This window comes from Xyrauchen texanus, chromosome 3 (genome assembly GCF_025860055.1).
Source record: "Xyrauchen texanus isolate HMW12.3.18 chromosome 3, RBS_HiC_50CHRs, whole genome shotgun sequence".
Lineage (NCBI taxonomy): Eukaryota > Metazoa > Chordata > Actinopteri > Cypriniformes > Catostomidae > Xyrauchen > Xyrauchen texanus.
In genome coordinates this window covers 3,478,563-3,491,421 of record NC_068278.1, presented here as the reverse complement: position 1 = coordinate 3,491,421, position 12,859 = coordinate 3,478,563, and the positions used below count along the sequence as shown (strand labels likewise).

The following is a 12,859-nucleotide window of genomic DNA, read 5'->3' as shown; positions in this document are numbered from 1 at the left end:
TGAAAGATTGAACGTGGGATTTAAGAATCAATATCGTGATGCATCAGAAAGTCTATATATTTACTCACCCCTATTTAGGCCCATTACAATTTTTTGAAAATTTTCATGACACTTATGGCACAGTACCTCTTTTGATCGGGTTGATCCTGCTTGTTTGCCCATCCTGTACCGTCTTTGGGCACGATAATGACGTTGGGATCGTTTCCTTTATTCTCAGATTTCAGGCTCGGCAGGTGAGCGGGAGGGGGCATGCGTCGGGCAGTGGCCACTTTGCCAAGACTCTGTAAGCCATGTCGAGCAACAACTGCAGGGACAAAACACAGAGAGCTGCAGTAAAGACAGTGACGATATTTTTATATAGGGAAAGAGTTAAAGGAACTGTTCACCCAAACTTGACACATTACGATCATTTACACGGCACACGAGTCAAGGACACTTGGGGTCACCAACGTGTAGTGTAGTCTTAACAAGAGGTGTATGTGAAACTAGCGTGGGTCACACCTATGATTGTTGAAGTTTAAAGGAAAACAGCATTGGATTTTAAGGCCAAAGCATACTTCAGTTTTCCGTGTTCCTGATTGGAGTATGCGTGACGCATATTTAGTCATCAGTACAATTTGTGCGGACTCTCCGTGTGTGTGGTACAGATTCTCAATATGAGGACTAGGGATGTGCATTTTCTAGGCTACTTAGAAGCATAATTTTTTGAATGAGCAAAAATAACATGTCGACATGGTCCGGTTAAAGCCAGGATTTGACTCGCCTAAGGCAGCTATCCCGTGCTTGAAAAAGTCTGCACAGCAGAAAAATAACATACAAGCATGCACAGATTTAAAGACTCAAATGTGAAAACATCCATAGGGACTTTCAAACATTTGGAAAGCCGATTCCCGCACCACCAAAGTGATTTCATTACTAGTTTGCTTGTCTAGCGAGAGGAAATTTTCCTGCGCACACCACGAAAGAGGTGAAATGAAACGCTGTATCTGCTCCAGATATCCTCTTTTTTAAATAATATTTGTATTATTAATTCTATTTAAAATATGTAACATTAATATGACATTAATAATTTAAATCGCAGCCTCTGCAAAAATATATAGTCAAACGTAAATGTGCAAAACCGATGATCAGTTTAACAGGGGAAATATTAACCAACTAGTAACTCCAGTGTCGACTAGCAGCATCAGAACCATTTAGTCGACTAGTCTCGCACATCCCCAACGCGGACAGTTCTCATCTGAGTGTCATCAACACTAGAGGTCGACCGATTAATCGGCCGGCCAATTAATCGGCCGATTTTTTGCATTTTTCACATAATCGGCATCGGCCAATATCCACGCATAATCAAGCCGATTATTAGGCAGGCGCATCTGTGGGCAGCCTAGTGTTGTTGTGGAACATGTGTTTGATGCAGGCTGCCCCTAGAGTCATTTTCCAGCAGAGTGAGCAGACCTCATCCAGTGCCTAAGGAAGGAGCTAAGTTCCTTGGAGAAAACAGTAAGGGTTAAATTTGTATAACTTCTTTAGATTTAATTAAAAACTTTTGATATGTTACTGCCAACTTCAAGAAAAAAACGTGACAAACGCGATAGTTGACACGACGTTCGGCTACTTTGGATATTGATAGCGTAGTTGAAGTTGCATTATCACAGCAGACGGGTTCCTATCATGTCACAATAAGGAAGCAAGAATTTTGCAATTACAGACAGTGAATCTGAGACTTTTATTTGTTCTGTTTGTGTCTTATATTTGAGAGGGTTGTCACTCAATGCAGAGAAATAAGTAATAAAAATATACCAACGCAGTATAGGCTATTGAAGGACTGGCTTTGGTAAGCTCGGACGTTATCGGTTCTGCTGTCGGTACTGGAGAAATTAAGAAAATACATTCTTTATTGCTATAAAGAGAAAGTTATTTTATCTCGCCAGCCATTTCTATGTATAATAATATGAAACCATTTGTCTGTGATGCAATTTAGCTATTCGCAGTCAGAGAGAGAGAGAGAGAGAACTCGCTCACGTGGTGCCACAGCGAGCACAACACAGCCCTGCTAAATGAGTGACAGAACTAAACATTCAAACATAGCCTGGTTTAGATCTGTGATTATTAGTCTGATTTTATTTTAGATTTCTCCTTCCAAAGATTATACAAAGAATACATAAGCCGCATTCTGTCTAGCACAACTTCCTTCCCTTCACAGCGGTGCACTGACATTTCTCCCTAAAACTCAAACTTAACGTCAGAATCAGCACGATCGGTGATTGTTGTAAAATGGTACTGTTGCTAAATTGTGGGACGCGTTTAATAATAAAAAGAGCGCAAGAGATAGGCTACCGTTCCCAAGGCAGTGCGCGCTCCAAAACACACCGCAAAGAGACGAGCAAAGTATAGGCTACTTTGGGTTTCATGCGTCTAAACGATCAACTATACACAAAAATGTGTCAAAACGACAGGCTTGGAGATTCACTTTCGTTTATGTCTTAAATGGACGTAGTTATGGAAATAGTTGGGGAGAAAATATGCTGCATAAGGAGCCTATTAGATCTGAACTCGGTCTTAAAGGGGAAGCTGTCTATTAAACATGTGACGATTGAGCCATTACTGCCAATCAAACAACAAAAGGCAAAGAGAAAATCACTTACAGCTCTTGAATGAATAACTTATGCATTAATAAGCATATCTATCTATGATAAACTATGCAGTGTTATTTTACAATTGATTACTTTATTAGATTTCTTTTTAGACCACACCTGAACAGTAATGTTAGACCTTCCTCAAATAAATAAATATATATATATATATATATATAACAAAAAGAACCGTTAAGAATACCGTTAAAGTACCGGATCGATAAGCAGTATCGGTAAGATAGTAATACCATTAAAACCTTAATGATACCCATCCCTAGTTATGCCTGTGCTTCTCTTGGATGCTCTGAATATTGGATTACGTGTCTGGATTGCCCCTTAATTAAAGCTGCATTTGGATCTCAACCTTCGTGTCTCGGAGCAGTTCAGTAACACCTGCTTTGTTTATTTAATATATTTGTTATACATTATTTATACAATATGTTTTTACATTATACATTTTTAATTTTAAGTGTACAAGTGCAGATTGGTCAAGTGTTCAATAAATGTATTTGTTGAGAAATGTTGTCTATCTTAAGTAATTATTTGTTACATTTTATCTTTCAAATAAAAGGTTCAAATAAGAGGTTAAAAACAAGCACATATCGGCCAAATAAATCGGCCGACCCGGATTTCAAAAGATCGCCATCGGCCTGAAAAAAACAATATCGGTCGACCTCTAATCAGCACGTGAACCTGCCCACATTGACTGTATTAAAAGACAACCACAAAGCAGTTGTAGTGCATATGCGTCGAACACGTTCATGTTTAATCGCAGTCAAAAGAAGACACTTTGAAAGGCTGAGCACTCAACAGCAAAGCATACCCGAGCCTTCAGTCTCACCTGTGGTTTTCTGAGTTTCTATTGACTTTCCTTTGTACTTGTCAAATAGGCTGAGTGAGGAATACTTGCTTTTCCCATCCTTGGACTTGGTTATTTGCCCCAAACGATCGGACATTGCGATGTAATGTCATCGAGTATGGAAATTTTTCTTTGCACCTCTTCTTCAGTACCGTCTGTTTCTGTGGACACAAAAAATTACTGTCATGAGGCTTTATATATCTTACATTAGTTTTTTTTTTTATGCAACTAGGATGTTATCTTTCCTTCAAAGCACAAGTGGAAAGAAGGTCTTCTTGATGTCTGCAAAGATGTTAAAAAACACAATCTCTAATAGAATAATGATGACTGAGAAAGTGAAGCGGAGACCTAGATGCGACAGATCTACACACAGCACATATCGTTACCCGCGTTTCCACTATCGGGCAAAATGAGGGCAAACTAGTGCATGCCAGGACCAGTAGCGTTCCCACTGTCACTTCCGGGGCTTCATCGTGTCTCCTTTGGGCTTTCTCAGGGCTAAAAGCAGCCGTTTACACAACACTGGAGTCTGAACAATACAGACACTAAACATACTCTGCAGGCACATTACACCTGTCACAGTTTGAATACTGAATCCTGGACTGGATGTGAAATTGTGAATTTAGGGGTTGGAATCATCAAAAGTAAATATTGACCCAAAACTACAAACTCTGCCATCATTTTGTGCACTTTCATTACCTTTTTCACTGCACACTTTAGTTGTATGGAAAAGAGCTGCAAGATTATTCTGCTAAACATCTCCTTTTTTGTGTTAAACAGAATAAAGTCATTAAGTTTGGAACAACAAGCATAAATGACAGAATTAGCATTTTTAGGTGACTGTCCCGAAAGCAAAAATCAAGTTACAGTGAGACATTTACAATGGAAGTGAATGGGGCCAAATCCATAAACTTTAAGATACCCACAGTTTCAAAAGTATAAGCACAAGATGTAAACATTATACGAGTTAACATGAATTGATTGTTATAAAATCACTTACAGGGTCTACTGGTGCTGCATCACCATGGCAACAAAGCTGCAATACTGGATACAATTTGACACAGATAAGTTTTGGAAGCGATTTTCACACTAAATCATGTTAACATGTATACAGCTTACATCCTGTACTTTTGAAACACTGCATATTTTAATATTTACATTCTGGCCCCTTCACCTCTATTGTAAATGCCATCTGAAATCTGCTGTTCTAATCAACAAATGCTGTCGATTGAGTAAAACTGGTTACCAACCCCCACCAAATTGTTCTATTGAACCATTAATATTCCTTTAAAGAAATAATTTTAGGTTGATATTTGATGAACACTGAAAACGCAAAGCTGTATATTTTCACAGTTCACTCAGTACATTAAATACAGTATAAAGATGAGTTTTGATCAGTAAAGCACAGGTGTACATCACTGATGCTGAACGTGTCAACATGAACATCAGGACTTTATAAGTGTCGGAATATCACATTTATAGGAAACACAACATCTGCTCTCATGAGAAATAAAGACAGGATCAGTGAAACTGAGGGTCATAAAAGAGAAATACTGCCAGTGTTGTGTAAGTTAAACATTCAGATCAGAAAAACACTGTGTATCAGTTAGCATCAGATGTAAACAGACGCGATCAAAACCTCATTATTTAACGAACAGCTCGTTTAACATACGTTACATCAACACTGACAGACACTAAGTAACATTGATACATGTGTGAACACTGACAAATGATGGCAATATGAACAATCTGAGAGATTTTCACCGATATTTCTCAGTGTTTTAGCAATGCTACCGCCATTAGCCGTGAACCTATTCAGATGTTTAAATCTTCCATATCTCATAAATCAACTTTAAACACGAACACAACACACAGCAGAGCTCGTGTTTGATTCGTACGTGTTAGAATGGTGAGTAATTAATACGTTTATGTGGGTTTTGTGGGGATTTGTTGGGGTGTGAAGTGATTAAATATGGCTGCTGCTCAGAACAAAGCGACACAAACACTGAGGCATCCTGCGACAAACCGGCACAAAACGCACAAATATCGGCACAGAGCGCGCCAATAACTCACCGAATGAACGTGTAGCTGTCGATTCTGATCACTTATATCGATATATTTCCACCGGATAGAGAATCTCGGGAGGATGGATGAAGATTCTGCGGCCACTTTTTTCTGTTATTCTCTGTCCGCTTATTAACAGTTTCCGGCCTGAGAATGAACGCAGCTGCTGCCTACCAGAGCGGATATGATGTCACTGCTTCAGCATCACCTGCAGGATACTTTAAGAACTGCACCACGACACAGTTGACAGACAGACAGACAGACAGACAGAGAGATGATAGATAGATAGATAGATAGATAGACAGACAGACAGATGATATATAGATAGATAGACAGACAGACAGACAGATGATATATAGATAGATAGACAGACAGATGATAAATAGACAGACAGATAATAGATAGATAGATGGACAGACAGACAGAGAGACAGATGATAGATAGATAGACAGACAGACAGATGATAGATAGACAGACAGACAGACAGATGATAGATAGATAGACAGACAGATGATAGATAGATAGACAGACAGGCAGAAAGATGATAGATAGACAGACAGGCAGAAAGAAGATAGATAGATAGATGGACAGACAGACAGAGACAGATGATAGATAGACAGACAGACAGATGATAGATAGACAGACAGACAGACAGATGATAGATAGATAGACAGACAGATGATAGATAGATAGACAGACAGATGATATATAGATAGATAGACAGACAGACAGACAGATGATTGGTAGATAGACAGACAGATGATAAATAGACAGACAGATAATAGATAGATAGATGGACAGACAGACAGAGAGACAGATGATAGATAGATAGACAGACAGACAGATGATAGATAGACAGACAGACAGACAGATGATAGATAGATAGACAGGCAGAAAGATGATAGATAGATAGACAGGCAGAAAGTAGATAGATAGATAGATAGACAGACAGACAGATGATAGATAGATAGACAGGCAGAAAGATGATAGATAGATAGACAGGCAGAAAGAAGATAGATAGATACAGTAGATAGATATTTAGACAGACAGACAGACAGGCAGATGATAGATAGATTATAGATAGATAGTCAGACAGATGATAGATAGATAGACAGGCAGAAAGATGATAGATAGATACAGTAGATAGATAGATAGACAGACAGACAGACAGGCAGATGATAGATAGATACAGTAGATAGACAGACAGGCAGATGATAGATAGATACAGTAGATAGATAGATAGACAGACAGGCAGATGATAGATAGATACAGTAGATAGACAGACAGGCAGATGATAGATAGATACAGTAGATAGAAAGATAGACAGACAGATAGAGGATAGAGACTGAGCAGCCACTCTAAATATGAGCTCCTGAACAATTAAGAAAGATTAAACCAAAAAAGTGAGACAGAGAGAAAAATTATTATAGCAAACAAGAAAAAAACAATAGAGGAACATTTGAAGATATATTTTTACCAAGAAAAATATATATTTTTTACTACAAAGAAGATAAAAACATCGGGATTAGCATCTGGCTACCGGAACATCACTATATGAGCTACCTGCATTTTCCCTCCAAAACCTGAAAGGACTCATTAAATCGACTACAGCTAAAAAAAACATCCTACAACAGAGATCTCCAAATGAAAAACAGACAGGTGAGCTTTAATTGGCATACAACAACAATAAAACTATAAATTTGAACTATATCTATCAAAATATCCTATCGTTGTAAGCTAACTGTACGTTCACACCAGAAGCGGCGAGAGCGTCAAAATTCGCTCTGGCTGCCCTGCCTTCGACGCTCAAGGACGCTCGTGGACGCTCTGACGTAGTTGAAATAGGCAGCAACGTTTGTTCAGAATGCTTTGTTTTGTGAGCTATATTTAAAGGGGCCGCAATTTAAACATCCAGACATGTCGACCATTTACTTTTTGCCGACCTATCACAAGTAGCGTATATCCTCATGTACTCTTTAAAATGTGAAAATAATTAATCGATCGATGGCAGTAAGTAATTAAAATTATAGTTGTTTGTTATAAAAAATAAAATACATTTGTAGTAATAACTGTGGTCTTGGTCATATATTGCAGGGAAACCCGTCACGGCAATAATTCGTTTCTCCTCCATTTTATCTTCGGAACGAATGCTTGGTGGGAACCAAAGTTTACACGGTTGTGTTCTCTAGACTTCGCTAGAGCGGAGCACTTCTATATTCCAATAGGTTGCCGCCGAACCGCGTCACAGCTCATTACCATAATGTTGCCCGCACTTGAACTTCCATCTGACGCCCACGCCGCCCAACCGTACGTTCACACCAGAGGCGGCAAGAGCGTCAAATCGACCGGAAGTCATTCATTTTCAATGACAGCCAGCGTCTCTCGGCGGCGAGAAGCGGCGCGGCGAGTCTTGGGCGGCGTGGGCGTCAGATGGAAGTTCAAGTGCAGTCAACATTATGGTAATGAGCTGTGACGCGGTTCGGCGGCAACCTATTGGAATATAGAAGTGCTCCGCTCTAGCGAAGTCTAGAGAACACAACCGTGTAAACTTTGGTTCCCACCAAGCATTCGTTCCGAAGATAAAATGGAGGAGAAACGAATTATTGCCGTGACGGGTTTCCCTGCAATATATGACCAAGACCACAGTTATTACTACAAATGTATTTTATTTTTTATAACAAACAACTATAATTTTAATTACTTACTGCCATCGATCGATTAATTATTTTCACATTTTAAAGAGTACATGAGGATATACGCTACTTGTGATAGGTCGGCAAAAAGTAAATGGTCGACATGTCTGGATGTTTAAATTGCGGCCCCCTTTAAATATAGCTCACAAAACAAAGCATTCTGAACAAACGTTGCTGCCTATTTCAACTACGTCAGAGCGTCCACGAGCGTCCTTGATTGTCGAAGGCAGGGCAGCCAGAGCGAATTTGGACGCTGTCGCCGCTTCTGGTGTGAACGTACAGCAAGACTCGCCGCGCCGCTTCTCGCCGCGGAGAGACGCTGGCTGTCATTGAAAATGAATGACTTCCGGTCGATTTGACGCTCTCGCCGCCTCTGGTGTGAACGTACGGTAAGGCTAAAGCTAAAGTAAACGGCAGTTCTGGCACAGTTGCCAGAGTGATCACCATGACGACTAAAGGCCAATCAGAGTGCAGGGAGGTGATCTACCCTGAGAAGTGTAAAAGTGTGCAGGCAAGGAAAAAGCACAAAGAGAAAACACTGAAAGAAAATCCGGATATTCTTTATGCAGACTACATTCAACTGAATGGGAAAAGAATAAAAAATAATGTAATTTTTTTTACACTGTACTGATTACTGGATGGAAATCTGCCATCTGTGATCATTTTAAGCATATTTTTAAAGAAGGAATTGGCAGAGGTGGGAGATTAACTGTATGTGAAGATGAAATGCTGGACACAGATAACCCCATTCTCACCATTACTTACTATACTAAAGGCACTATTCTTCTGCAAGGCAATGAGGCAAGCTTAAACTCATTCGAGGAAATATTTACTATGTTGAAAGTCAGAGTAGATAAGGAGAGAGACAAGACCCCTGCAAACTGCTCCGACTCTGAGGAGGAGAGTGTAGAAAAACCCCCACCATCACCGTCTGAGCGTCAGCTGAGAGACAGTCTGGCCCTGCTGGAACTCGACTTTATTGAGTTCAGAAAACACATTCAAAACAGACAGTCAGACACACACAACACAAACATCTGCATCCAACAGCTCAAAGATGAACTCCAGCAGCTGAAGAAAGAGAGCAACACCTCCATCACTAATCTCACAGCAGCTCTTAAAGAACTAAAAGAAGAAAATCACACTCTCCGTGCACAGATTGAAAAATTAACAGAAGACACAGAGAGTAATGAAAAAAACTTCACCAGAAAGTTGAAAGAGCTAAGAGATCAACAGGAGAATAGCAGAGATAGTACACCTCACTGCAGCACTACAATGCCTGTAACCCCCAAAAACAACACTTACGCAGACACACAGTCTGCTTCTAACACACAGACACCAGTGAAAACACAGGCCTCATCACCCCAGCCTCCTCACTGTAACCCATCAGACCCTGGTCCAGATGTTTTAATTCTGATGGACTCTAATGGGAAGTTCCTGGACCCACAGAAGCTCTTCCCACATCACAAAGTTTCAGCGAAACGATGCAGCACAACAGGCCACGCCCACCAGCTCCTTAGAGACTTCTCTGGAAACCCCTCATGTGTGATTATTCACACGGGGACTAATGACCTTCACACACTGCGCAACCATACTGCTGATGCTGTGAAGAAAGTCACAGAAATCACCAGCAAAAAGTTCCCAGAGACCCATATTCTTAATGCCGAGAATTCCTTAATTCCTGCCGAGACGTGACACACCACCTCATGTCATCAACAACATCAATGCTGAAATCACACGAGGATGTTCCACGCTCCCTAATGTGCATCTGGCCCACCACCACCACATCGGCCTCCACCACCTCTATGATGGAATTCACCTACACAAAGACGGAGTGCGTGTTTTTGCAAAAAACCTAAAGGATGCTGCCCTGGGCCGCAATCCAACATCACTGAGCCCCTTTCCAACGACACCAGGACACTACCGGCCCATCCACCCCTACATGCCCAGATATGCCCCTTTGACCCCGGTGAGGAGAGACAGCAACTTACGTCGTCCAATACCCCCAACACACCTACCTGAGGCTCCCTACACACCTGTAAACCCACACATACCTACCCCACATCCACCTGCTGGTCATCAACCCCCTACAAGGAAAAGGAAACAAAAAACTGCCCCAAACCAGGAGAGACCCCCACAGCAGAGAGCACAGAGCTATGCTGAAGCTGTGGCCCGGCCCCCTGCCACACCCGCACTCACGACAACCAGCGAGCTGGGGCACATTAAAGAGATGCTACAAACACTGTGCAACCAGCTATTACAGAGATAAGAACACTATTCAAACACATACACACACACACTTACACACTCACACATTCACTCTCACACAGACACACACACTCACTCACTCACTCATTCACACATTCACTCTCACACAGACACACACTCACACATTCACTCTTACACAGACACACACTCACACATTCACTCTTACACAGACACACACACTCACTCACTCACACATTCACTCTCACACAGACACACACTCACACATTCACTCTTACACAGACACACACTCACACATTCACTCAGTCACACAGACACACACACATTTACACACTCACACATTCACTCTCACACAGACACATTCACTCACAGAGACACACACACTCACTCATTCACTCTCACACAGACACATTCACTCACAGAGACACACACACTCACTCATTCACACATTCACTCTCACACAGACACACACACACTCATTCACTCACTCACACTCACACATTCACTCTCACACAGACACACACTCACTCACTCACACATTCACTCTCACACAGACACACACACACACACTCACTCACTCACACATTCACTCTCACACAGACACACACACATTCACACACACACTCACTCATTCACACATTCACTCTCACACAGACACACACACACTCATTCACTCACACAGACTCACACTCACAAATTCACTCTCACACAGACACACACTCTCACACAGACACACACACACACACTCACTCGCTCACACATTCACTCTCACACAGACACACACTCACTCACTCACACATTCACTCTCACACAGACACACACACACTCATTCACTCACACAGACTCACGCTCACACATTCACTCTCACACAGACACACACTCACACTCTCACACAGACACACACACATTCACACACACACTCACTCACTCACACATTCACTCTCACACAGACACACTCTCACACAGACACACACACACACACACACACTCACTCACACATTCACTCTCACACAGACACACACTCACTCACTCACACATTCACTCTCACACAGACACACACACACTCATTCACTCACACAGATTCACGCTCACACATTCACTCTCACACAGACACACACACGCTCATTCACTCACACAGATTCACGCTCACACATTCACTCTCACACAGACACACACACATTCACACACACACTCACTCACTCACACATTCACTCTCACACAGACACACACTCACTCACTCACACATTCACTCTCACACAGACACACTCTCACACAGACACACACACACACACACTCACTCACACATTCACTCTCACACAGACACACACTCACTCACTCACACATTCACTCTCACACAGACACACACACACTCATTCACTCACACAGATTCACGCTCACACATTCACTCTCACACAGACACACACACTCATTCACTCACACAGATTCACGCTCACACATTCACTCTCACACAGACACACACACATTCACACACACACTCACTCACTCACACATTCACTCTCACACAGACACACTCTCACACAGACACACACACACACACACTCACTCACACATTCACTCTCACACCGACACACACTCACTCACTCACACATTCACTCTCACACAGACACACACACACTCATTCACTCACACAGATTCACGCTCACACATTCACTCTCACACAGACACACACACACTCATTCACTCACACAGATTCACGCTCACACATTCACTCTCACACAGACACACACACATTCACACACATACTCACTCACACATTCACTCTCACACAGACACACACACACACACACACACTCACTCACTCAGCAATATGAAATAAATAAATAATAATAATAACAATAATTCACTAATGTAAATTGTTTGCCATGTATGTGTTTATATATGCAATATATTGTACATGTTTTCTCTCTGTCTTACCAAATAGGTTTATCTTTATTAATGTCAATGCGTTCATTACTAATAAGTTGTTGGAACATTCAGGGTCTTCATTCTTCTACATTTGGCTTTAAAAGCACAGACCCAGAATTTGTAAAAAATATCACAGATGTGGACATTATTGTTCTCACTGAGACCTGGTGTCGACAAGATGTGCTTACCCACTGTCCCTCAGGCTACTATGAAATAATTGTGCCCTCGGTTAAATTAAGTACAGTCCATCGTGGTCGAGACTCGGGAGGGATTTTGGTGTGGTACAGGGAGGATCTGGCCAAACACATCTCTATCATTACACTAGGAAAATTCCACTGTTGGCTAAAATTAAACAATGAAATTGGCATTGGTACCACAGACACATATCTCTGTGCCATCTACAATCCTCCAGCAGAATCCCCTTACCATGATGAGGAATATCTGAACAACATCCACACAGAGAT

General features: G+C 41.4%; 1 protein-coding gene across 1 annotated transcript in view; it reads right to left on the bottom strand.

Moving 5' to 3' along the window:
- LOC127621372 (protein PRRC2B-like) overlaps window positions 1-5,709 on the bottom strand; it is a 40,079-nt gene extending 34,370 nt beyond the window's left edge. Inside the window, exons 1-3 of the mRNA XM_052094937.1 lie at window positions 5,563-5,709; window positions 3,472-3,650; window positions 127-304 (exon numbers count right to left, since the gene is read on the bottom strand). Coding sequence (XP_051950897.1) covers window positions 127-304; window positions 3,472-3,586 — 293 coding nt within the window. The 5' untranslated portion in view covers window positions 3,587-3,650; window positions 5,563-5,709. The remainder of the gene's footprint in view (window positions 1-126; window positions 305-3,471; window positions 3,651-5,562) is intronic.
- Between the last annotated feature and the right edge of the window lie 7,150 nt (window positions 5,710-12,859).